The 27,417-nt window shown below is 43.9% G+C and overlaps 2 protein-coding genes and 1 long non-coding RNA gene across 3 annotated transcripts; 2 read left to right on the top strand and 1 right to left on the bottom strand.

The window, feature by feature from the left end:
* Window positions 1-5,648: 5,648 nt before the first annotated feature.
* On the top strand, window positions 5,649-8,806 carry LOC141991591 (dual specificity protein phosphatase 13A-like). The gene is made up of 3 exons (XM_074959929.1): window positions 5,649-5,815; window positions 6,143-6,360; window positions 8,607-8,806. The coding sequence occupies exons 1-3, from the start codon at window positions 5,649-5,651 to the stop codon at window positions 8,804-8,806; spliced, it is 585 nt and encodes a 194-aa protein (XP_074816030.1).
* On the bottom strand, window positions 8,666-25,896 carry LOC141991593 (uncharacterized). Its single transcript, XR_012640394.1, has 3 exons — window positions 25,163-25,896; window positions 23,986-24,087; window positions 8,666-8,782 (listed from the first exon to the last, which is right to left on the bottom strand). It is a non-coding gene; the product is annotated as an uncharacterized LOC141991593 (long non-coding RNA).
* LOC141991592 (dual specificity protein phosphatase 26-like) lies at window positions 16,268-24,135 on the top strand. Its single transcript, XM_074959930.1, has 3 exons — window positions 16,268-16,416; window positions 21,415-21,632; window positions 23,924-24,135. Exons 1-3 carry the CDS (start codon window positions 16,268-16,270, stop codon window positions 24,133-24,135), a joined length of 579 nt encoding a protein of 192 aa, XP_074816031.1.
* Window positions 25,897-27,417: the final 1,521 nt, after the last annotated feature.

The following is a 27,417-nucleotide window of genomic DNA, read 5'->3' as shown; positions in this document are numbered from 1 at the left end:
GCCTGTATGCAAATCAGCAACCTGGAACTGAAAGGCTCCACATCCCATTCCAAGGCCTCTGACTTCAAACCCCATTCATCACTCTCCTAGTGTGCGTGGACACTGTCAAGCATCGATCCTTGGCTCTCTGGTAACACTGCCAACCCATTGAAGAGGCCCATTAGTTCCAGTTGTAACAGTGATTTTTTTGGGAACTGTACTGAAACTACTAATTCACATAAGGCCACTGAACAGCCTTCAGCTACTAATTTCAGTCATCTCGACCACCTTTCAGTTTGTGACATAGGTACCAAAAAATTCCATCTCCCACAGCCAATCCCTTGAGCCTTCCAGTTCCCTACAGATTTTAAGTACTTTCTGACTATTTTCCAGTTGAAGTTGATATTTCTTGTGGTTTCCAGGGGTACTTAGGACTTAATTCTATTCACTGTTCTCTCCCTGCACTTTTGTATGATAGCAAGGGATTGTTCATACATACGTTCCTGGTACTATGTAGTATTGTCTAACACTGTATGTTTTCATGCCTATTTTTTTAACAGCTTGTTGGCAAAAGCTTGTAAGGATGGTCCTGTGAAAGACTTTGCCATTTTCACTCATTTGAATGTTTGAGGTTTCCACAGGACCCAAAGGGTATAGTGTAATCAATGAAGGGAAACTATTTTTTGCAGGACTCACTTTGTTACCGTATTAATTGTGTGCTCATAACATGGTACCGGCAACAGTGCTTAAATCGCAGGAAAAACATAGGGGGCTCCTGAATATCAAGTGGCTTCCTTTAATGTAAACAGTAGTGAGAAGTAAGGGGGCCAAAAGACAGAAGTGAGATAGCCCCTAAATGCAGCAAGAGGGCCCACCTCCCAAACTTCCATATAATTTAAGAACATACCTGTTAGAATGGGGCTGAAGGTTCTGTGATGAAATTTAGAGAACAGTGTGTTAGAGGAAGAACAAATAAACCCCAACAAGAAGCAAACAAACAACAAAACAGCTAAGCCATGCATGTGCCTCCTAGATTCTGGTTCAGCTGTGCACTGTTCTGGTCCAGTTCCTAGCATAATAAGTTAGAGTAGGCTGCAGGTGATTCCAAATTCTGTTGGCTGCCAGTGACCCTGTATCCCAGTAGGCATATTCAGCATCTGGGGCAGTCAAAAAAAACCCACATGCTCCTGTCCTTAGGGCAAGCTTATTAATCAAACAGAAGATTAAAAGGCTCAAAAAAATACAAAACACTAAGGCATAGATTCTTTTCCACTTTCTACCAGCGATGAAGGGAAGAGAATACATACTATGGAGAGTATCCAAAGACCCTCCCAGGTCTTTTCCTGTCCCTGGGTCTTTCTCTACTATGGGTAAACTGTCTCTAGTTATAGCTGGCATCTCTTGCAACCTGCAGTCACATGACCCCTGTCATGTGCTCCCTGAACTTAGACCCCTTAATTTAAAGAGTCAAATCTTGGAACAGATGCAGCGATGTATGCATGTGGCCCAGGACCAGCACCTGATTACAGGCCCCAAGGTGCTGTTACAGCAGCTCTGGATTTTCAGGGGGAGAACTGTGGCCATGCACCTTATACCAGCCATAGGGATAGGGGTAACAGAGAAACATCTATGCTGGCCCTGCAGCTGGTTATGCTGGCTTTAGGGCTGTTCTGCACTGCTGGCCTGGCACAAACCACTGGGGAGAACCTAGGCCATTGGGTTTTATTGTGAATTTTCACTGGTAGTCGTGGTGTTATTCTCCCTTGTTTCATTGTTTAACAGCTATTTTCATGAACTGCCAAATTACTGTGTAGAAAAGTGATAAATATCACAATTCGATACTTTTTTTCCTAAATGTAACTGTAATTTAGTCATTAAATTTCAAAATTAGAGACTGCCTCTACCTGCTTAAATTTGGTGTATTTTTAAAAGATTGAGCTAAACATTTCGTGCTTTATTTAACAGCAGTTTCCAACAAACCTCATTCAGTCACTTCATGTTATGTCGCTTCATGCCACATGAAGTGACTTGATGGATATAACTGAGTTTGACATGTTGTGGCAATGTAGGTGTGTCAGCCTAAGAATTTAAACCAAATGCTATACTACAGCTGTTTAAAACAATTACTAGTTTTAATTATGGGGTAGAGCTTTATATTAAAAACAAAATCGCTGATATGCAGTGTTATATTAGGCCAATGTTAAGGTTCAGGGTTTTAAATTAGGAAATTCAGAGTTAAGGTTCCCATAGCAATCTTAACTCTCCCTGCTTATATTTTACAATAGGGTCACAATATACATGCAGTGATACCAAATGGGACATGTAAATTTAAAGGGTATTTTTAATACTTTCATAAAATAAGTAATACTATTAAAAGTCAGTACAATCATTTGAAATGAGTATGTCTCAAAAAAAAACAAACAAACAAAAAAAAAAACAGAATAAGAACATATACAACAATACAGGCCCCAGGTGAATAAAGAACAAATTAAGGACTCTCCTGGCTTGTGAAGATTCTGTTCCAGCAAAGAAACTAAACCTGGTAACTATGCATCCAAAACTAGCAGGGCTAACTAACTGAAGATGAATCTGCTTGCCCCCCACTTTTTTTTGTGTGTGTGTGAGGGGTCGTAGTGTTGTAGTCCTACATGAAAACCGTAAGCAACAATCTGGAGCACAAGAATACATTTGCTCCATACATTCCATTTTATTTTGGTGATCTTTCATCAAAGTACTGACCAGTTTTAGTTTTTTAAATCTCCGTAGTTAACGGAAAAGCACAACACTGCTATTGCTACCATCCAGCTACTGCCTCTTTCTGACTCCCATAAACAGAAGTTACGGGCTGGAAGAAAAGGGGCTGGATGGGTAAGAGCTAATGGGATTAGTAATGAGAATATGGTGGCTGTTTGTCATGGCAAAAAATGGTAGGTCATTTTTCACAACAGATGTACTGGACTGAAATCTTTGGAAAATAATGTAAATGGGGGGAAAAAGCAAGTTGAATATTTGGTGATAAGTGGCTATTCTGAGGATTCAGGAGTTTCAATGTCACCCCCTGTTTTATCACAATATTTGGTTTAGATTACTGCCCATAGTATCACCTACACTGTAATCACAAGAGAACAATTCATTGAATTAAATGGATGTGATTTATTAGGTGTTCCCAAATGAGTCATTCCTCTGTTCCAACTGAAAATGAAGCTGTTTTCAGATTTTAAAAAAAGGCTGCCCTTAAACTTTTGCCTACTCTACTATTAGTGTAAGTTTCCACTGTTCTAGCTCTATTTGTTTCATCACATTAGGACAGGTTTAGAGTTGCCATCCATCTCAAATTTTAAGGGACTGTCCCAAATTCCTGAGCAACGTCGCTTATTCAGAACTGATCTAGGATCCCAAAATGTTCCGAATTCATGGGAAACTACTCTCTCTCTTTATTGAGGCACCATTTCAGAATGGTAGTGTTTTACACCTACTCCGCCAAGACTTAAAAGGAGTATACGGGGGGAAAGGCAGCTTACAATCAAGCCCATGATTCCTGCTCCAAGAGCTTAAAGTCTGAAAATAGTCCCGAACAAATTTTTAAAACAAACTCAGTTTAATACTTCGTACCATTATTTCAACATGTTCTTACTTCTTGAGAGTTGGCAGCAATAGCTGGATTATGCCTCCTAGGAGCAGTATTTGAAGGAACTCCTTCAGACTGTAAATGCTCCTACCCCTTTAAGAGAGTTCCAAGGAAAGCTGTTGGCAGGGGAAGCTCCACCAAAGCCATGTTTACAGATAATGGTAGGGGGAGAGGAGATAGTGTGGAGCTGCAAAGTTTCTGTGCAGACGGCCCTGCTCTAGAGTGGATCCCATGGGTCTGTGGGGCTTGGAGATCAAACCTCACCATCATTTAGCTTAGGTTCACAGTTTTCCACCCACAGGTTTTTCCACTGGAAGGAGCAGTGTGGCCTTCGGTTCTTACTCAAGCAAAGTTGTCATGGAAATCAATGAAAGTTCTGTAGCTGAATAAGGAGTTCAGGCTTTGTGCCATTATATTTAGACAAAATTCTGTTCGAGAGACACATTGACTTTTGCAAGGCCACATGCCAAGGACTGCACATGTTTATGAGCAGTCACTGCCCCTGATTCAGAGGAGATTGTAAGATTATATTCTAGCCCAGTGGGAGTTATCTCCATACATCCTGATGAGAATATAACCCAGGACTGGTAAATTTCACCTATGCAACTTTGTATCCCAGTTTATCCCTGGTCCTCTCTTCAACAAAAATGCTGGTCATATAATCCTATGGCAGATATGATTTACTGATAAACTATACTTATAACTAAAAGAATATGAAACATGACACATTTAGACTCAGATTTTTCCCCAGAGATGGAAAGTCAGTAGTTCATTCAGTGAGCCACTCCAAAGCACGAGAGCATGGGTAATATCTAGTGACATCATAATCCACACAACAGTCATCCTTATGCTTACCATGTCATTGGAACCTCTTGAGCTGTGTGTATGGCTTTTTAGCAGTTACGCTTGAAATAGCCTCTGCGTATCTTGGGGAAAATTATTAATGTGACTGTCTGGAAGGTTTGTTCTTCACCAGGCTTTTTAACCACTTAATATAGGGCTACATGTCTTTAATGGCAGCTGCTATGTTTGTGATTTCATAGTGCATAATGGCAGGTCTGTCTTGGGAGATGGGAATATTGCAGGCAGGGAGCTAGCATGTGCACACAAGTTTGAAGTCCCCGGCTCAAGGCTATGACATCGCTACCTCTGTGGAAGGGGCAGGACAATTTTGGTTGCATCTGGGATGCATTTTTCAACTAAATAATTTTAGTTGAAAAAATTAAACGAGATGAGCACTGTTCAAGGTTGGTCTTTTTAATGTTAATATTTAAGTGGCTAATTCTTGGGTGTTCGAGTGCCTGGGTCCTGGTAAACTTACTAGGATTGGGGGGGTTAGGGGGGAGAGCGTTTGTGGCTGCTGAGAGCATAGCAGGTTAAGAATCATGCTAGCAGTGATCTTCCAGACTCACCTGACCTCGACCTCTGACCTGCCATCCCAATACAACCCATTTACCCCTGCTGTCAGTGCCTGACAAGTAAGTCTTTTAGGCTGACAACCAGCAGGGGAAGGTGGGTTGTATCAGAAGCTGAACTCTGGTATGGGAAAAAATGTCAGTGTATCCAGAGAGGGGCTGTACAAGAAGGTAGGGATGGTGGGGAGAATGAGACCAGCAGCCCACTGGGAGGAAGGGGTTTCTGGCACCTGACAGGGGCCTCATTCTGTTGTGAGAGAGGAGAACAAGACAGCCGGGAGGGAAGTGGTGCTCCAGATGGGGAGATCAGACAAATCACAAAAGACAAATATACTCTTCTTTGGCTCACTGTGGCTTAAAATATGTTCCCTACTTTAAATGATAATTGCACTGATTAGCCTTTGCTTTTTTGTGCTGTTGATCATTTAATGGCTGTCTCAGACGATAGGGCTACTGCGTTTCTTTTACAGTATGTTAAACGGGATATTACCATGCTGCTGATCAGCACCTGTTGCCACTAGTCTCCACGAATGAAAAATGACAGCTGGGAATGTTGGCAAAATTCAAGTAAACAAGGCAGCATTGGTTCAATTTCTCAGATTTCCGAGAGCAAAGTTTCTGTCTTAATGACAATGGCTGAAGGGGATGTGTTGCTCGCAAAGGACCCTGTAGGTTCTGAGACATGTACAGCTGAAGTCCCTACAATTAAAGACATAGAGCAGCTTTTGAATACTGGGCAATCTTCTTGTAACCACACTGATGAAGTATGGCCTAACCTCTTCTTAGGAGACCTGTAAGTATAACTTTATGGACTGGTTTGGTAGAATTTAAGAGCACTACAGTACTTTTTGCCTCTTTCAGACTGCTACAATTCTGGTGCTCCTGTTTATTGTGAGCATGGCTTATGAATATTGCACTGAGGCAGTGATGGTTTGATGATGGTTTGAACAGTGCAGTCCTTGAAATCTATTCTGGATAGAATTATGATTGGGTAGTTATTTGTTGTGTAGTCAGGAGAAACAATGCCTTAATTTCTGCCCTAGAAAATGCAACCACAAAAGATTTCCGGCTTTGTAAATATCTCTGCAAATTTACATGTTTATGTTTGTCTTTTCCTTAGAGTTACAGCTCACAACAGATTTGGTTTATGGAAGATGGGCATTACCCATGTTTTAAATGCTGCCCATGGCACAATGTTATGCCAAGGAGGCCAAGACTTTTATGGCACTACCATTGATTACTATGGCGTACCAGCCTATGACCTTCCAGACTTCGACATAAGCCAATACTTTTTCTCTGCAGCAGAGTTTATACATAAAGCCTTGAACACACCAGGAGGTATGAAATCATTGCCATTCAGTTTGCTTTTAGATTACATGCTATTCTGCCTGGTTGGTCCCACAAGTTTGGTCAACTCAACCACATCTGGAGGGTGATACCCACTAACTCATGGTCACCTGCTCACTCTGTGGAGCACTCACTACCCACTCTTTGGAGCGTGAGCGCAACCGGTGCTTAGCACTTCTTCCTTCCAAGCCCCAGTATCTCAGAAGAATCAAGGGAGGATGCAGAGAAGTGGAGGGGAGAAAAAAAGACCAAACTCACAATAGAAAGAGCGAGGAGAGATTGGGGTAGAAAAGAAAGGAGACAAAAATCAAGGTGAAAATAGCTGGGAAGAAAAGCTGAATCTAGAAGAGGAAAAATGAATATTTAAAATGTATATGAATTACTGACACCATGAATCCTGATGAGAGCAAAGAAGCAATGCTACAGGATATAGAAAGAACATATGAGGGTAGGACAAGAAAGAGGAAAAGAGGGGGAAAGTGTAAGGATGCATAGCTAAACGACATTTACAAAGATAGCCCTGTTTTAAATCTATTATTCTGTAATGTGATTTCATAGAATCCTAGGACAGGAAGGACCTTGAGAGGTCATCTAGTTCAGTTCCCTGCACTCACGGCAGGACTAAATATTGTCTGGACCATCCCTGACGGGTGTTTTGGCCTGATGTATTCATTTTCTGTATGAAAAGCTCATAGACATGGTCCAAGAGGAATAAGAACAGCCATAGTGGGTCAGACCAATGGTCCATCTATCCCAGTATCCTGGCTTCAGACAGTGGCAAATGCCAGGTGCTTCAGAGGGAATGAACAGAACAGGCAATCATAGAGCGATCTATTCCCTGTTGTCCACTCCCAGCTTGTGGCAGTCAGAGGCTAGGGACACCCAGACCATGGGGTTGCATCCCTGACTATCTTGGCTAATAGCCATTGATGGATTTATCCTCTATGAACTTATCTAGTTCTTTTTTTAATCTGGTTATAGTTTTGGCCTTCACAACATCCCCTGACAATAAGTTCCACAGGTTGATTGTGCATTGTGTGCCGCCCCTGTGTTTTGCTTATTTATTTTTACTAGTCATGCTTGCATTCAGCCTTAGCTGGTCTGTTGTCTCAGTGTGCTGTTATATATTGTAAAAATGCATTTTTAAATCAACACAAATGTGTAAAAAGACAGACAGCCTTATCCGATAGCCCTTACTCCTGTGAGAACTCTCATTCATTGCTAAGAAATTCTCCAGCATGACTAAGGGCTGCAGGATTGGGCCATGAAGGATAACACTCCACACTACAGAAACCTTCAATGCATTGTACAAAATCTAGTGAATAACCTCTTTGTACAGTGCCTAGAATAAATGGGCTGGGTCCCCAGGCACTACCGCAACAGAATAACAATTAACAACGGCCCACAAAGGGCAGATCCTCAGCTGGTGGCAATAAACCTCTTATTTATCTTATTATTAATTTGTGTTTTCTCCATCCATCCAGGCCCAATCCTACTACCCTTATTTATAGGGGTAGCCACCATTGATTTCAAGTAAGCATGGCCTACATTCTTTGTTCCTAGATGTATATATTTACATTTAGCCATAATAAAATGCATGCTGTTTGCTTAAGCCCCAATTTACAAAGCGATCAAGATCGCTCTAAATCAGTGACCTGTCCTCTTCATTATTTACCACTCCAATTTTTGTGTAATCTGCAAACTTTATCAGTGATGATTTTATGTTTTCTTCCAGGTCATGGATAAAAAATGTTAAATAGCAATATGGCAAACAACAGATGCCTGTGGGACTCCACTGAAAACACACCCACACAGTGACAATTCCCCACTTACAATTACATTTTGAGAGCTAGCAGAAGCCAGTTTTAATCCATTTAATGGGTGCCAGGTTAATTTTATATCATTCTTGGGTTTTTTTAAATCAAAATGCCATGTGATACCAAGTCAAACACCTTGCAGAAATCTAAGTATTTTACATCAACACTATTACCTTTTTCAACCAAACTTGTAATCTTATCAAAAAGAGATATCAAGTATGAATAAGTATTACTTTTGTGAGCAGGACTCCAGATTATTAGCAGTTCATAGGATGTATATACCAGGGTTAAAAATCAAACTTGTTAACCTAACTACTCTGTTCAGAGTCTCGGGGATTTTTTCTCCCCTTTAATTTAAACTTAATCTGACATATTGCTGATCTTCCATGGCCATAACTTGCTTTCATTTTCTCTTACCAGCTAAAATTTTGGTGCACTGTGCGGTTGGAATAAGCAGGTCAGCTTCTTTGGTGTTGGCATACCTCATGATAAATCATCACCTCCCGTTAGTCAAAGCCATCGAAGCAGTGAAGGAACATCGATGGATTTCACCCAATCGAGGGTTTCTGAAACAGCTGCGAAATTTGGACATTCAGCTACGACAAACAAGAGGCTGTTGATCAGTGAATAGATCCAAAATATCTTTAAGTCACTTTTTAAATGTCTAGGAATGTTCTCATGAAGATTTGGTCTTCAGAATCATTGCACTTATTAAATGTATCTACTAGCAATACACATTGACAACAAATAAAAATACATACCAGAAACCAAACTAATAGTAATAAATAATAATTTAAGTGATTTTTTGGGGATACCTCAGGCCCTCTAAGAAGAGCACAGCTCTTTCTATCTTATGCCTCATCTACACTAGGAGCACAACTGAGTCATCATATATCTGTCCCCAGTGTGGTTACAATATGGTTCCATTGTGTAGTCTAGATGGGCTGGGCTGTCCTTGAGCTGTGCTAATGCCTTGGACATGCCCAAGGATTTTATTTCCTTGTGCAATATAGTTGTGGTCCCATCTACATTAAAAACTGGGAGTGTGTTGTAACCTGGTCCCTTGACTTGGCTACAACTGCAGTGTATATGGGCCCATGGCTACAGTTGTCTCATTGTGCTTCCCAGTTTCAGTGACGATGGAAGCTTCTCAGAAGTCCACCCAATACATGCATGTAAATTTCAGTAACATTCAGCATTCACTATTGCTCTTGCAAGATACTTGGATTGCCTCAAGTGAACTATCAGCAGAACAAACAGCATCAGTGCGAGCTTTCCCCACACTGTCTCACCAACTTCCTGAAATTGTCCTAAGACTACCATCTCATGCAGGCAACTAAATAGCTGTCCGAGTGATGACTTGGGCATAGCCAGCTTGGTGGCTCTTCCAGCAAACCCTTGTGTATACAGTTTGAGGAGAACAGTATGCAGGAAATTACATCTTTCAATAGGTGTTATATCTTCAGAATGTTTTGCAAGCATTAACTCATTAATCCTCATGCCCATTTTAAAGATGGGAAAACTGAGGTAGTGAGTGTGATGGGGTGCTCACTCTGAAGGGGTTAGGGTTAATGGAGGTAGTGAGTGTGATGGGGTGTTCACTCTGAAGGGGCTAATGGGGGCTAATGGAGACCAGAAGGGCCAATTAACCTATTAAGCTGAAGGCTGAGAGGAAAGTCCTAATTAGGGGAAGCTCCCCTGTGTGGGAAAAGGCGAGGCTTCTATAAAGCCAGGGAGCTGATAGCAGGAAGGAGGTTGCAGTGAGGTAGTCTACAGTCATTCCCTGAGAGAAGAGAGGTGTTGTTGGGAGCTATAGAGACAAGTAGCCCACGGTTACTCCCTGGGAGGAGAGAGTAGAAAGGCCAGCAAACCCCAGAGAGAGAGGAGTGCTGGGGTAGGAAGTAGCCCAGGGAGTAAGCAGCAAGGTTGAACACTGTACAGACCTTGGCAGCATGTTGTAGGGTCCCTGGGCTGGAACCCAGACTAGAGGGCAGGCCCAAGCTCCCCAATCCATCACTGGGGAAGTGGCACTGGTGGGGCAGTGAACTGGAAGACTGCCTGGGTCACTGTGGGAGTGACTGACTTTGAAGGACTACACCCTGAAAAGGGGGCACATTGAATGACCTGGCCAGAAGGCCAAGTCATGAAGAGGACGGTGTGGTTCCTGGAGCAAGAGAGGTGCTGCGGACCAGAGAGAGACACAGAGTGATGATATGCAACCATAGGAAGGGGCATAGACCTTGCGAGCTAATCGACAGGGTGGCCAGGCAGAGGCGCCAGCCTAGCAATGAGTGGAGCATCCCATAAGTTTAAGCTACTTGCCCAATTTAACCAGAACTCAGAAGTTTCCAACTCCCCCTCCTGTGTTAATACCATTAATCCACACAGCTCTAGAAGCACTGATGATGAGTATACTTGATGTTAGCATTTCCCTTTTCCCTTCCTCCCCACCCCTTCCCAGGCCCTTCTTAGCTGCTGCTCCCCTCCACCAACAAAAACAGACCACAGCCCAGTCAGGCATGCACTAGAACCTCTCCCCCCTTGCTAGAACACATTCCCCACCATTTGAAACCTAATTTCATTTCGGTTCTTTCCTGATCTCCAGCTTGAGCCCCGAGCACAGGCCACCTCCCTCTCTCTGGTTCTTTATCCAAGGGTCAGGACTGGAACTGGTAGCAGGGAAGGGGTGTAAGGTTAAGACTCTTTGCTAAAACGAATTCTTGTCTTGCTTCCCAGCTGCTTGAGACCATTCCTGGGCGTGCTCCCAAGTGTCCATGGCACCTTAACCCTAGCCTTGTCTATGTGTGAAGCTTCAGTGATTCAACTTTAAATCAGTTTAAAAACCAATTTCGTTAAACTGGAAGAAAGAGACTCAGTTTGATTTAAACCTGGTTACAACAATGTAGCCTAATAAGGAATTAAGTTCATTTAAATCATTAGTTAAGATAAACTGATACAAACCAGGTTTAAATCAAAGTAAATGTGTTCATATTACATTCGATACAATTGGTTTAAAAAAAAATCACACTTTTAGCTACAAACTATACCACTTTTAATATAAAGGTATTCAAATTTGGCATTACTGATCTATCTGGAAATTAGCCAGTTACCTTCCGGTGAACTGTGAAACAAAGCTAAATCTGCTTTTGTCCTTTGTTACTTCAGAGTGATTTATTGACTAAATGACCTTATAATAACTTTCCCCCACCAGATTAAGTAAACACGTTTCTCCTTGTTTTTTTCCATTTGAAATATCAGGACTGATCAGTTCCCTATTTTTGCTGCAGGCGATTTGCAAAGTCTTTGGTGCATTCTGCTATTCACACCTCCATATTCTGAACTGTGGGGTAGTGTAGACAGAGCCGGCTTGGATCCTGATTCAACCCAGCACTACACATATGCTTAAACCCAGGCCTTGTTTCAACATGAGCTCAATTGCTTTGCTGAATCGGGGTGTGAGCACAGATCACAGCTTTGTGACATGACTATTCAGGTTCTCCAAAATCTGGCCAAAGAGCTCCATGGAATACAAGGGGGGACATTCTAAAGTTAAAAAAAAAATAGAAGTGGAAAATGTTTTGAAAAGCAGCAACTGCCTTAAGCCAACTTTTATACATCACAAAGGAGCGGGGGGAAATTTGTTTGCCTTGAAGTTCTCCATTTGGGTTAATGGGGATTTCTATGAGTCAGTGTTTCATCATAATTTATAACTCATTCACATTACAATAGAATTCAGGCTTTAAGAATCTGGAAGAGAAGGCATCAAAAATATAAAATATATGTGAAGGGAATAGTGTATCTTAATGGCTTTCGGCTGGACAAAATTACTCACATGAGTGAGATTAATGGAATTCCCTGTCAGGATAATGCTTTGCATGCTCCCTAACATCTGTCCCATGAAGTCACAGCTGCAGAAGCTGTTCCTGTTATAAATTAATATTTACTGTCCTGGCGAGTACTGTTTCCTGAGTAGTGTAGATGAGAGAAGTACAAAGTGAAGTTGAGCTGGACTGGCATCCATACCAGAAATAACACAATGATGTTCTCCTGCCAGAAGAGCTGGTCAGTTAGAAATCATTATTTTTATGTGCAGAGTCAGCACTTTCTGCATTTACTATTTGCTCATAAAGGGCCCCATACTTACTGACACTGAGTATTACCTTACCCCAGGAGTAGCTTTATTTATTGTAATGGCACTTCTTGTGGAATAAGGCACCACTCTACATGAGTAAGGGTGATAGAATCAGACCCATATTATTTTAGAGAGAGAAAACACCTTGCTGCAACCTACCGGAAGAGAACAAACTTCCTCACTACCAGTCATGAATACTCAAAGGCCAGGAGGTAATACTACATTACTAGTTTACACTCACCATTTTCCTCTAATAACTGGAAGACCTGTAATTGCAAGTGACTGAATTTTCCAAATTAGCAGGCAAATGAACAAGACCATATATACCAAGTATACTGCACCACAGCTTGTACTTTGTTCATACTGGGTACCGTTTTTAAAAGAATGTATACCTTCAAATCAGCGGCACTGCTATGGGTATGCGCATGGCCCCACAGTATGCCAACATTTTTATGGCTGACTTAGAACGCTTCCTCAGCTCTTGTCCCCTAAGGCCCCTACTCTACTTGTGCTATATTGATGACATCTTCATCATCTGGACCCATGGAAAAGAAGCCCTTGAGGAATTCCACCATGATTTCAACAATTTCCATCCCACCATCAACCTCAGCCTGGACCAGTCCACACAAGAGATCCACTTCCTGGACACTACGGTGCTAATAAGCGATGGTCACATAACCACCACCCTATACCGGAAACCTACTGACCGCTATACTTATGTACATGCCTCCAGCTTTCACCCAGACCACACCACACAATCCATTGTCTACAGGCAAGCTCTACGATCCAACCGCATTTGCTCCAGCCCCTCAGACAGAGACAAATACCTACAAGATCTCTATCAAGCATTCTTACAACTACAATACCCACCTGCTGAAGTGAAGAAACAGATTGACAGAGCCAGAAGAGTACCCAGAAGTTACCTACTACAGGCCCAACAAAGAAAACAACAGAACGCCACTAGCCATCACCTTCAGCCCCCAACTAAACCTCTCCAATGTATCATCAAGGATCTACAACCTATCCTGAAGATGACCCATCATTCTCACAGAGCTTGGGAGACAGGCCAGTCCTTGCTTACAGACAGCCCCCCAACCTGAAGCAAATACTTACCAACCACCACACACCACACAACAGAACCACTAACCCAGGAACCTATCCTTGCAACAAAGCCTGTTGCCAACTGTGTCCACATATTTATTCAGGGGACACCATCATGGGGCCTAATCACATCAGCCACACTATCAGAGGCTCGTTCACTTGCGCATCTACCAATGTGATATATGCCATCATGTGCCAGCAATGCCCCTCTGCCATGTACATTGGCCAAACTGGAAGTCTCTACGTAAAAGAATAAATGGACACAAATCAGACATCAAGAATTATAACATTCAAAAACCAGTTGGAGAACGCTTCAACCTCCCTGGTCACTCAGTTTCAGACCTAAAAGTCGCAATTCTCCAACAAAAAAACTTCAAAAACAGACTCCAACGAGAGACTGCTGAATTGGAATTAATTTGCAAACTGGACACCATTAACTTAGGCTTGAATAAAGACTGGGAGTGGATGGGTCATTACATAAAGTAAAACTATTTCCCCTTATTTATTTCCCCTCCTACTGTTCTTGTCAACTGCTGGAAATGGCCCACCTTGATTATCACTACAAAAGGTTCCCCCGCCCCGCTCTCCTGCTGATAATAGCTCACCTTACCTGATCACTCTTGTTACAGTCTGTATGGTAACACTCATTGTTTCATGTTCTCTGTGTATATAAAATCTCCCCACTATATTTTCCACTGCATGCATCCGATGAAGTGAGCTGTAGCTCACGAAAGCTTATGCTCTAATAAATTTGTTAGTCTCTAAGGTGCCACAAGTACTCCTTTTCTTTTTACGGATTCAGACTAACACGGCTGCTACTCTGAAACCTAAATGATTGGGGAGCTCTTAAGTCAGTTAGGAACATTTTGAAAAGTTCCTAGGTACCTACTGGGGTTTTCAAAAGCACTTAACTCCCATTGATTTCAATGGGAGTTAGGTGTCCAGGTGCTTTTGAAAATCTTGGTAGTTGCCTATTTGCATCTTTAGGTACCTAAATATCTCGAAAAACCTGACCCTTAGGCACTTCTGATATTTTATACACAAGGCCCAATCCTATGAGGTGCTGACAACCTCCTCTCCACTAATGTTAATGGGCACACCGCACTCCCTGCCCCAGCACTTAGAGTCACAGAGTTTAAGGCCAGAAGGGCCCACCAGATCATCTAGCCTGAGCTCATGTATATCACAGGCTACCCGCACACTAAATCCAATAACCAAAATGATATCAAAGTGTTACAGCCCACTGGAGATTAAACTATTATATGCACAGACAAAGAATAGGAGGTACCAATCTGAGCCGGGGGGAAATTCCTTCCCAACCCCACATATGATGATCAGTTAGATCCTGAGCATATGAGCAAGAAATAGCCAGTTAAGCACCCAAGAGAAATAATGCTTGGTGCCATCTCCGAGCTCTGACCCTCCCTGTCCAGTGTCCCATCTCCAGCCATGGCCATCTCCGCTGCTTCAGAGGAAAAAGATCAAAAAACAAAAATCCAACATGGGGAATCAGGAGTGTATGGAAAATCCCTTCCTGACTCCCGCAGGTGACCAGGTGATACCCTGAAGCATGAGCCTTAAGACCTAAACCATAAGGGATCTCCACGACTGCTGAGTGCTGCTGCCACCATCAAAAGCAATCCTGTCATACAAACCCACTCATGTTCTCTGCCCAGCCCTGCCCCAATCTGTTCTTTCTTTCCTTATTTCCTTTCTTTTATTTAAGTACCCACTTCTTACTGCCCCAGGGTGTGCTTGGAGAGAAGAATACAAAGCATACATTTATCAGCTAAGCCCCTCCCACAAGTAGGGCTATGCTAAAGGGAACAGTCAGATCCTATATAAAGAGTATATACAGGGAAATTCTCATCATCCCACACAAAACTCTAATAAACAGTCCCCGTATGGTTGCCCTGTTGATGGGGACCCTGGCTATATAGGATCCCACAATGAAGGAGGTTAGGTTGGCTCCTGCATTAGACAAGAGCTGGTGAGATGCAGGCTGCTTTCCTTGTGCTGGCCAAAGCATTTTTCCCATTGTATACAGTGGTTAAGTTCAGGACTGGCTAGAGACCCATGGTCTTTAGGGACTTTGGAAGTTCCTGGAAGGAGGCATGGCTGATCTCAGTTATCATGATGGGAGCAAGCTGTGCTTTGTTAAACTTTACCAGCCATGAGAGACGGGGTCAGAAACACAGGTAATGGGCTGGAAGTTCTCTGAGTTTCCTGGGTTTCCATCTGGGTAATGAGATGGGGTGGGTCTCATTCCTGGCTTTGGTTACTTCAGTTTCAGCAAAGCTCATTATAATCATTAATTATTATTTTGTTGTTAGTGATATAGAAACTTGTAAGCATAGTGGTGACTAGTCCTTCTTAATTGTATTTAGCCTAGATAGAGTCATGTAAATCTGCAGTGGAAGCTTATTGAAGTTTGTTTATTTTGGAGCTTTCTCTAAAACGAACGGTCTCCCTGTTTTTAGTTGACTACCACTAATAGAAGAACAGTGCTGGAGTAGAATGACAGTTCTTTTGCAGAGAGCTCAGGCTGCTCCTCTGAGCTGCAGTAACATCCTTCACTTCGGGCATGCAGTGCGATATTGTGATTAACCCTTGTTTATTGCACAATTTTGTGCTGTCAGTTAAAGTTTCCATTTCAGCCATGACATGGTGCCAAGTGAATCAGAGGGGCTGGAATAAGGCATGCCATATTTAAAGAGATCCAGCTGCTTGGAAACCTCAAGTGTCAGCAAAGAAAACATAGTTCAGCAGGAGCTCCACTATCAATTCCTCAGCAACCGTACCTGACCGGGTCTCAGATTAGTTATGTTTTGATTTAGCTTAAGGGTCAATGTCTGAAGATGGTCAGAACCTTCCGAACCATCAGCATTTCCCATCCGCCACTCCTTCTGTCAAAGAGCTGGAGCGTGTTTTGGACAGCTGCAGGATGGAATTAAATCATGTGGATGAAGTGTGGCCTAACCTGTATATAGGTGATATGTAAGTGTTATTTGAAACTGAGCCATTCTTTATGACTATCCATGTAAACTGTCTCACTATTTTACTTGGTGATATCTGTTAAACGACTAAGAGTCTTAAAATTGACTTTTAGATTAGAACTGGAGTGTGCATTACACACTAAAGAAAGTACTTACCATACCAAGGAATACAGTTAGAAAAGAATTCCCGTGTGCAATATTTTTCTCTATTATTTTACATTTAATTATTACAATTCTTTTATTAATGGATTTTACAAATGCGCCAAACAGTACATTCTCAAGTTGTGCACATAACTGAGGCACCGAGCTCTCTAAATTTGGTATAGAATATTTCTCATTTCATGAGTCATGTTTGATTTTTCACCAGATTTCCATGAAATGGATATTTTCACATTGAAAAAATGTAACATTTTAAAATTTGTTTTTAGAGCAAACTGATCTTCAGCTGGATTTTTTTGCTCACAAATATAACCATTTTTAAATTAAACTGGAGCCATTACTTTTGGTTAATAAGTCTGTGATGAAGCAGAGAAACTGCCTGCCAGCATGGCAGGGATTAAGGATGGCCTTTGGGCCCAGCTAAGCCTACTCTGTTATACCTGCAGCCAATGCCAGGCCTGGAGGGGGTAGAAAAGGAGAGAGCCTGGCTCAATTCAGGGCTGACTGGTGAAGAAGCAGGAGCTAGCTACAGCCCCACCTGAAAGGAAGGATCACTAGCCTGCAGGCCAAGTCAGCCACTATGGAGCATGTTCTGTCTCTCAGCCAAGGGAGATTGCAGAGAAGAGCTAGGAGCCTCCAGTAACTGGGTAACTGCACCCCAGAGACATTGTGGGGTTTGGCTTTACCAAACTTACGGCTGCCCCACCTGAAGGAGCCTGGGACCGCATCAGGATGCAGCCCAAGATCCACGAGAGTGTGCCAAGGGAGGCAAGCCATCCCAACAAATTGAACTATATGGGCCATGCCCCAAACTAAAGAGACACTGGTATGAAGTAGCCTAGGATTGCCAACTTTCTAATTGCACAAAACCGAACACCCTAGTCATGTCCCTTCCCTGAGGCCCCGCACACTACATTCCCCCTCCCTCAGTGGCTTGCTGTTCCCCACCCTCACTCACTTTCACTGGGCTCGGGCAGGGAGTTGAGGTGCAGGAGGGGTGAGGGCTCTAACTGGGGGTACAGGCTCCAGGGTGAGGCCAGACATGAGGGGCTCAGGGTGCGGGAGGGGGCTCTGGCTGGGGGCGTGGGCTCTGGGGATGAGGGGCTTGGAGTCCAGGACGGGGCTCCAGGCTGAAGCCGAGGGATACGGAATGTGGGAGGAGGTTGAGGGTTGAGGCAAGGGGTTGGGAGGGGATATTGGCTCTTAGCTGGGGGTGCGGGCTCTGGGATGGGGCCAGGGATGAGGGATTTGGGGTGCAGGAGGTGGCTACAAACTGGGGGGTAGGGCCGAGGGATTTGGAGTACAGGACGGGGCTGTGGGTTGAGGCAGGGAGTTGGGGTGCAGGCTCTGAGCTGGGGATGAGGGGTTTGGGGTGCAGGAGGGGGCTCTGGGTTGGGGGGGCTCAGGGTTGGGGCAGGAGGTTGGGGTGCAGGGGGGTGAGGGCTCTGGCTGGGGGTGCAGGCTCTGGGGTGGGGCCAGGGATGAGGGGTTTGGATGCAGGACGGGGCTCCGGGTTAGAGGGGGCTCAGGGTTAGGGCATGGGCTTACCTCGGGCGGCTCCTGGTCAGCAGTGCAGCAGGGCTAAGGCAGGCTACCTGCCTGTCCTGGCTCCGCACTGTATCCCAGCAGCAGGTCCAGCTCCTAGGCGGGGGTTCCAAGGAGGCGCCGCGCGCTGCTCTCACCCACAGGCATCGCCCCCCCAGCTCCCATTGACCGCAGTTCCTGGCCAATGGGAGTGCAGAGCTGGTGCTCGGGGTGGGGCCCCCCACCTAGGAACTGGGCCTGCTGGCTGCTTCCGGGGCACAGCGCAGTGGCAGGACAGGTAGTGACTAACCCACCTTAGACTCTCAGCACCGCCGACCAGACTTTTAACGGCCTGGTCGGCAGTGCTGACTGGAGCCACCAGGGTCCGAAAACCGGACACCTGGCAACCCTAAAGTAGGCCAGGGTAGTGGATTTAGACTCCCTCCTTGGAATGCCCCCTGTTCAGGAGTCAACTCACACAGGGCCCTCAGCTGGGACCTGATTAAGTGGGAGGGTCTGGGACACCTACCGCCCACTGTCTGAAAGACTGAGGCATCTTGACCAAGGAAACAAAGGGTTGGAAGTTGGACACACCAATCATTAGGCCACCTGGACCTCCAAGCACCCTTAGTACAAAATTATTTTTGGAATATTTTTGCTCTATTTTGGAGCTGTGGTAGCTATTCCATTCTTAGACCTTGACTCAGCAAAGCACTTAAGCACATGCTTAACTTTAGGTATGCTCTTAAATACAATTGAAGTCAGTAAGATGTAAGAATGTGCTTAAAGTTATACATGTGCTTAATGGCTTTGCTGAATCAAGGCCTTAAGATAGATGAAATTTTTCTTATAAGCCCAATTTAACTCTGTCCTACAGCTCTCCCAGAAGACTCTAACCTTCCTAACACTTTCTGTGCTGCTTCTCAACTCTTCCCTAATTGTAAAATTTCTTATCTTATTTAAATACACAGACTGACTTCTTTGCATGATGGCTTTAAAGTAACTATACAATCTGCACTGTTGGCCGCAGAAATCCAGAAAAGGAAACATAAGTGTTTACTGCTTATTAAGTATTTAAGTATGTGCTTAACTTCATGCTTAGTCCCAGTGGGCCTACTCCCATGCTTAATATTTGCTAGATCAAGGCATTTAAGTTTCAAAGGTGGATAAATTAGGCCCTAACCAGAAAGCCCTTTGCATGCAGAACTCCCACTGGAGTTGATAAACATTCCATGCTTGGAGGGCTTCCTGATCTGGAATCGTAATAGAGAAGTGTCATTAGGGGCTGAACAACTGGGAGACAAGGATATCATTCCAGCCCTACAGCGGTCACCTGCACAAAGCCCTTTGACATGAATTTTGTGCAGGGTGGCTAGGATTTCACCCTGTATTTGCTTCTTTCTGATGCATAAAGAAACATTAATTTTGCCAACTGTGCAAGTCTAGAACCCTGTTTTTATATCAAACAGGTCCCCCTGCACCATCAACAGGCTTAAATATTTGGAGATAATAATCATAATTACCATAAGAGAAGGAAGGAGCTACTACTGATTCTTTAGCCACATTTCCCTGTGATTATATTTTGAAAACTGGAAGTCTTAGCAATAAACAAACAGAGCATAAAATAATGAGCAAGCATGTGGCGGGGAAACAAGAACATATGTTTTAAAAATTGAAACAATACTTTACATTTCAAATTCTGCAAGTGCAAATCATGAGTTCTAATCTGCTTTCCAAACCTGTTGGATTTGAGGTTAGTGATCCTGCAATGGTGTAACGGAGGCCTTGTCATGCTGGCGACATGCCACAATTGATGGCCATCTTCATTGCATTTTTATTTTAAAATGCATTTATTTTGTTGAAGGGTTTAATAATGTCAGGGAAATCTGTATTCTTTCAAAAGCATTTTTTAAAAATCCCTGGTTTCCAGTCACAGTTGAGAACAGTGTCTGTGTATGCTCTGCAAAGATTCAACGGCCGAAAGGGCTGAGCAGCTCAACCAGGCAGCAGATCTTGAATATTGAAGAAGAGCACAGAGTTATTTAAAAATTGAAGTTAGTAAAAAGAAAAACTACAGGGTTTAACAGGAATTTATCAAAAACTGCAGACAGGATTTTCCCCCTCTGTTGAAATCAGTGGGACCATTTGCACAAGCATCAACTACTGGAGGGGAAGGGAAAGAAATAGGGGGTGGAGTCAATAGAAGTCTTTCCATTGAGTTCAATAGGCTTTGGATCAGGCCCTTTCTGAGCAAGCCTGTGTCAGTGGAGATTAATTAGCATCAGAACTGTGCCATACGGTACAGTAGTCCGTAGCGCTATCATAGATTTAGTTTTGATGGCCTGTTTCCTGAGAATTAGCCCTGTATAATCACTTCAGGAGGCTGCTTGGCAAGCAGAAATGAATGAACAAGCTAGAGTTAAGACTATATTTTGCTAATAAAGTCTTTTTTCATCTTGAAAGCTAGCTACCAAATTTCTTATCTCATACTGTGCAAACAACCCTAACCTCTCTCCTTTAAAGCAGAATACTAATGACTGCCTGCTGTATGCTACTGTTCATCACAGAGAATCCTAAGTGCTCAACAAACTGACTATTACATTGATGTACATGCATCACCCATAATTAAATGCAGTGCCCTTTGGGGTGGAAAGCAAAAGCCCTTGAACAGTGCAAAGGAATGCTGCACAACAGTTCAGGGCAAAACACAAAGAATGCCCTTCACAAATGAATCTAGCTGTTGAATTTTAAGCAGGCAGAATGTAATTAACCATTGGAATTTAGCCAGGTTCTGTGGGCTAACACCCCTAGTCCCCTGCAAAAATGCATTCTGAAATTATTACAGATCGAGGCAGAATGGCTGCAGACTAAACGAAAAGCTTGACTATGTCCTTTCAATCTTGGGAGATGCTGAACCCATTGTCATGCGCTCAGGGCCAACAAAACCCCTTGACTTCAGTGGGACTGGAGGCAGCTTTGCATCTCTCAGGATCGGGCTTTTAATTCTCATTAAAACTCATAGGGACTTTCACACAGAGAGAGAGGAGGTTATTTTCATAGAGATGAAATCTCTTTCCATATTTACATGCAATTGCATATTTGCTATGTGCAGCTCCTATGTGATCATCAGACTAGAAATCACAACTTTCTGTCTCATGCTTGGTGTTATGCCATGCAAACAACAGATCTCCAAGTGTAACAGGCTCTGAACTGCTCAGTGATATTCAGAGTCAACTGGGGCATCAGAGACTTGACCACATCAGACTCTTTCATTTAATACTTTTTCTTGTGACCTTTAATACCTAATTCTTCGTAGCTTGATTGCACATGACAAGGAAGAACTGAGGAAACTTGGCATCACCCATGTACTGAATGCTGCACATTCCGCATGGGAAAGTAAAGGAGACCAAGCTTTCTATGGCCAGGAAATCCATTATTGTGGAATAGCTGCAGAAGATTCAACTGATTTTAACCTGCGTGTGCATTTCTACCCTGCCTCAGAGTACATTAATAAAGCACTGAGTGCTCTGAACGGTAAGTGCCTCTCTTGAGAATACTCTGTGCTTATGTAGTACTTTTATCCCAGGATCATCAGGTGCCATACAAACATTACCCAACACCTCTGGGAGGCAGACTACCACAGCACACTCACCTCTGGAGCACCTCCAAGTGGCAGAGTGTGGTATCACAGTCCTTTTCTTGCCCCCCCCCCCCCCCCGCCCCAGGCCAGCCTTGCTGTGTCTTGAATGGTTTGGCCTTCTGGCCAAGTCACAAAGTCTGAATGAATCCCTTCTAGGGTATTAAAGAGTCCAATAAATGGTCTATTTTGCCCTCAGTAGGGTCTTCAGCCCTGGCTCTGGACCCTTTAAATTCAGCCCTTTGTTCAAGCTCCCAAATAAGCTCCATCCCTTTCTTGGGGTTTACATCATATTACCTGTAGCCAGTAGGGGAACCCAGGCCCCCCATTACTCTGGGTTTCCAGCCCAGGAACCCACTAAAGAGCCATCACATATTGCTCAATCCAATTAGTTGCCACTTGTTCCCTGGGCTTCTTCCTAACTGGACCCTTGAGCTTCACCCTTACCTCACGGTTAAGGTTCTCATGTCCTCTCTCCCCTGGAAACCCAGCTATGCACAATGCAGCCAGAACCAAAAACTCTGGGTTATCCCTCAACTTCCTGTGGCCAGAGAGGTGCACCTTTCCTCATCCCTCTGGTCCCTGCCTCGAACTGGCCTACTACAGCCCTGCAGCTCCTTTCATCTGGGCCAGCAGGGCCCTGATGGGCTGTCTCCCTTTAGAAATGGGAGGAAAATGGGACACCAAAAGGTTAAGTAACACACACAAAGTCACACAGCAAGTCAGTGACAAAGCTAGGCATCCAGGCTCCACATGGGCCCCCTTTTAATCACTAGACCAGCATCCCTTTTTTTGAACAGAAGGAAAAAGGCCTACGGAGGATGATGTTGTAGTTTAGAGAGTGGTTAATATATAACAGCCGGGATATGATGGCACCAGTGTTCTGCGTTGATTCATCAGAATGCAAGTGCACATGAACCATTCCTTCTCTGGCTACAAAACAGCCAAGAGCAGATGTTGCAATAAGGTGATTTTGTGATACCAGCTATCACAGAGAGATGTGTCAATGAGCCATTGACAAGGTCCAGGGTCATGCTGTTTCCTTCTGTTATAAATCCATCAGGACACAGGCCAGCACCACCAGTAATTACTGTTCACTTATGGAATGGATCACTGTACTACTTAGAGGGCTAGATTCACCCCAGCTAGCATCCACTGCACCTCCAAGAGCCAACAGTGGAGCTGCACTTCAGAGCAGATTCATCCCAAAGGAGAAGGCAGGCAATGTTTCCCCTCCTCCCCCACCACGACCTCCCTCGAAAGGATCCACCAGGGAAGGCAGTTGTAGATTCTGACAGAGGCTTCAGTAGGGACGTGCTGAATAAACACACCTCACTGCAACCCTAGACACACCCAATTCCCCAACCACCACAAGCTTAGTTTGGGGCATGATAGCTCCTTCTAGGCCAGTTAAGGGAAGGTGGTTGGGGCTACTTTCTGCCAGTACTGCCTCCCCTGCCCCCAAGAGGATTTTCTGCCTCAGGGGCCATGCTCCATAGAAGATGATGTGAATCAGGAGGGAATCTACCTCAGAGATACCTAATATCTTGTGGACTCTGAAGTCTGACCCCCTCTATTTAGTAGGCATCTTCTTGCATGCTGCAAGATTGCACTAGCTATGGTGAAACACAATAGGTACTGGCCCTGTAAGGCCAGTATAAGAACCTGTGTGACCCAGTTGCATCTTGAGTGCCATACTTATTTTAACACCCATGAGAGGCATCATATGTTGAGCACTGACCTCTAGTTATCCACAGGAAACGTAGTGCACAGGCAGCAGCAGCAGCCCTACAAGCTTCTCCCACAATACCCCTCCAATATTCCTCAGTGCCTTTATTGAGCGAACACCTCTGGATTTCAGAGCATTGACTAGTCTCTGTGACCCAATGAGTACTTGGCTTCTCTGCCAAGACTGCCAACAATGCCACATAATAGTGCTGCATTTTGAGCAGGAGATACCTGTCCAGAATTAACTAGCCTGAGACCCCGACCTATTTCATATATTGGAGGATGAATAACTATCACATTAGAATGGTTTTTGGTCATTGACCCAGGATGTATTCAAAGCAGTGTCCAAGAGGTTAAAGCTAGGGTAGTCCATTATCAATATGCTGAGCAGCCCAAGACCCATTGTGACACTTCTGAGCAGACTGGAGCAGCACAATTCATCTTCATTTCTCTTTTTCAGGAAAGATCTTAGTTCACTGTGTCCTTGGTAAAAGCAGATCCGCCACCTTGGTGCTGGCTTACCTTATGATCTACCATCACTTCTCACTGACTGATGCTGTCCAACGTATCGTCCAGCACCGAGCCGTTTCACCAAACCGAGGGTTCCTGAAACAGCTACACAACCTAGATGTTGAATTGCGAGACAAGACAAACCTGTGTGAGCTCTTATAATATGGGGGGGAAGAAAAAAGATCAATAGTGACTAAAAAATATGAAGTGTCGCAGAGTGTTAAAGGAAGCAAAAAGATTAAATGAATCTGAACCAAAATTCTAGTACCAAAGCCTACCCCCCTCCCAAATTTTGTGGACAGGGGATCTCATAATCTGAACCTGAATCTGGCTCTGAATTTCACATCTGGCTCCTCTCTCTCTCTCAAACTATCTTAACCCTAACCTTGATCTGAATAATCCTGATCTTTGGGAGGTCAAAATCTAGATCCCAATTTGTGGTTTGGGCCTGTCTCCAAGAAGAAGCAGTGAACTAATTGTCACCTGTTGAGTCTCCATTTGTATCCACTGCCCTTCTGGGATTGATTCCATATTTCACAGTAATCCTGGCTGAGGAGAACCCTGCAACAACCCTAACTCTTGGTCAGGTGCAGTTTGCTTTAGCTGCTATTAGAGATGGGTGGCTCTCCTCTCATGGAGTTTGAGAATGTGCCACTTTTGTGTGCGTGTGAATGTTTGGTTTTTCTACAATTTAAACCCACAGCTTCCCCATTTCCCACCCCTGCTCCCCCAAGGGAGAGTCAATTCAAAAAGGGAGGGCGGAATGAATTTCTCTGTAAATGACAGCATTTATGCTCTATATTAAGGAGAGAAAAATCTATCAAATGCTAGGCTGGCCTGAGTGGATGCCTTGGAAGCTATAAGTGCACTACTTACATCTTTCACAAATCAGAGACTCTCTCCTCCCCTCTCTCTCTTTTTCTTTTTTTTTTTTTTGTTTTTTTAAACTCTCATGCTGTATTTTCTTGGTACTCTGTCCATTGTCTGTTCCATTTCCCCCCAGGGATATTTTTCCTCTCTCCCATTTTCCATTCCTTTTCCAGCCTCTCCTTAGCTGAAAGCAAACCTCATCACATTTGCGTTTGAACCAAAGCTTGCAAACCCACAGAGTTCTTGTGGATTTGAAATGTCAAACAAATTGACTCACCCCTGGTTAACGTGGGCCTGGAACAACCCTCCATGTACTCACCTGGGGGTATTTCCATGGGTAGTTCTTTTGCTGGCAGTGTTTCTGCTTTGGCACTGTCCCAACACCTTATAGAAGCCCCTTCACTGTGACTTCATGGAGTTTCAGGAGTGGAGCTGGGGAGTCGCCACATGCTCCTTGGCACCATCCACAGCAGCTTGCCCAGATTTCTGCATTAAATTGTATTTACTTTCTCTGTCTCCTTCCTGTGCCTGCTGCTCAGCAGCTGCAGGGAGACCCAGCCAGTACCAGTGCTGTGACGTCACAGAAAACCACACAAGAATTCAGAGGTGGAAGGGAGTTTCTTTCCTATGAATCACTAGGATCTATGAGGTTGAGATGACTCCCCCACACTGACAGGAAACTCTGCAAGTGGAACCTTAGGGAATTTTCTCTCTTCTCTTGTGGACTTCTCCCTGGAAGAGGCTGAGCTGGCCCACTACAGCTTGGATCTCACACCTTCTGATTGTCCATCAAATCCTGAGATTGCTGCAGTCTGCATTGTGCAACTACTCTAGCCCTGTGTCTGTTTCTTGGTTTGTTGAATATATTTGGTTACGTAGGGTGTTCTTGTTTTTCAAAGAACCGGACATTCTTGTGTAATTCTGCATTGTGTGTGTTTTAATACCCTCATAGAGCAATGAAGTACAGTTATTAGGGGTACTATGAAAAATATATACAGTGTCACTTTAATGTGGAAACTTCATTTATTTGGAATGCGTATACAGTTACACTGTGGTTTGGAAAGCTTTGCTTTTGACAGTTTTATCTGAGTGACTCATTCAGCAAATATCAGGTTTCTTTAAAAAAAAAAAAAAACCAGAACAACAGGTGAAAAGGCCTCTATTCTCCTTTGATGAGGATCAGGGCAGTGTCAGCCCTGCTGCAAATACAGCTGGTTATTGCAGCAGAATCTCTCAGATGCAGAAAACAATGTTTAAAACAGAGATCTGGGGGTTACTGGCTCCTGACATTTATCAATGCTTCTTTGAAGAACGATCTGACAGCTGCATACAGCAAAACCTGCTTTCCTCTCTGCCCCGTAATCAGTTTTCAAACTCCTGCTTTAATTCACATAAAACTGAAGTGAACTGATGAGTCAGTTACACATCTAGGCTTTCAGATGGGTTATATTTCCCATCCACCGCAAGCCATGACAGCCATGCAAACCAACTACAGATTCACCAGCGATGACAACACTCCTGCCCAGATGCCAACTGCTCCCCAGCCAATCCCACTCCATGCAGCTGTCCTTCCCAGCCGGTAGCCTCCCCTCTATAATAAAAATAGCTATACATTTCATTATGTTAAAAAATAAACACCAGAAAAGCAAGCACTGGTTGCTGCCTGTGGGAGTCTGTATCCTCCAAGGAGTGTTCTCCCTGGCCCCAACCCTTTTGCTCCCCAAACCTTCCTTGTCACTGTCAGCTGTCCTGCTGTTCTATCTCATAAGACATAAGCCCCTTAAGACAGAGATTTCCTCTTTTTGTTTTCACCTATAAAGCACCAGACACACCAATGGTTCTATATAAACAAATTATAATTCTCATACCTTCCATCGATCCCAGCCCTTTTACCGCCGCATCTCAGCTTCCTTGACCATTTTTGCATTGTGATCCCGTATTTTCTGGAACTGCCTTGGCTAAGAGGCACCACAAAAATACATCATTGTGACAGTCAAGGTCTCGACACCCTAAGGGGAGAACGGGGATGGGAGCGGAGGGCAGAACCCAAAAGAGAAAGCAATTGAATCACACAGTGTTATTGTGTATACAAATATGTCAAGTAAGGTCTTTTACCAAAGCTTGTAACATTCAGAACTTGGTCACTATGAGCTATATGGACTGTGGTTATGAATTTTTGTATTGTGTAGCTATGAAATGGTGATCATAATCTGTGCTGCAACATTCAGCTCCACCCCAAAACAGGGGGTTCACAGGCAGGCAGGGATGGGCTGCCTCCCCATCCAGACAAGACTAGCTCCAAGCACCTAGCATTGTACAATCCAGGAGCAGACAAATGGTGGGCCATTAGCATTAATAGGAAAACACGGAGACATCCTGGCTAGAATTTCCCCACTCTAAATAACCATGAGTCACCATGCCAGGAGAGGAGGGGAAAAAAGGCATGGAGGGTGGGGAAGGGGGTGGAAGCCCTAAACTTTTAACTGAAGTTTTTATCCAGAAACTGAGGCGCAGGAAGCGGTTAATGAAATTCCCTCTAAGACTAATGGCATGCCGGGAAACTCTTCAGAGGCA

This window comes from Natator depressus, chromosome 7 (assembly GCF_965152275.1).
Source record: "Natator depressus isolate rNatDep1 chromosome 7, rNatDep2.hap1, whole genome shotgun sequence".
NCBI lineage: Eukaryota > Metazoa > Chordata > Testudines > Cheloniidae > Natator > Natator depressus.
Note: the sequence above shows the minus strand (reverse complement) of the source record. Positions and strands in the feature narration are given on the sequence as shown.

Bases quoted from the DNA above. Each gene is read 5' to 3' on its own strand.
- LOC141991591 (XM_074959929.1), top strand. From the start codon at position 5,649: ATGACAATGGCTGAAGGGGATGTGTTGCTCGCAAAGGACCCTGTAGGT. The intron at 5,816-6,142 runs GTAAGTATAACT...TCTTTTCCTTAG, and splicing joins AACCTCTTCTTAGGAGACCT to AGTTACAGCTCACAACAGAT. The intron at 6,361-8,606 runs GTATGAAATCAT...TTCTCTTACCAG, and splicing joins AGCCTTGAACACACCAGGAG to CTAAAATTTTGGTGCACTGT.
- LOC141991592 (XM_074959930.1), top strand. From the start codon at position 16,268: ATGTCTGAAGATGGTCAGAACCTTCCGAACCATCAGCATTTCCCATCC. The intron at 16,417-21,414 runs GTAAGTGTTATT...AATTCTTCGTAG, and splicing joins AACCTGTATATAGGTGATAT to CTTGATTGCACATGACAAGG. The intron at 21,633-23,923 runs GTAAGTGCCTCT...TCTCTTTTTCAG, and splicing joins AGCACTGAGTGCTCTGAACG to GAAAGATCTTAGTTCACTGT.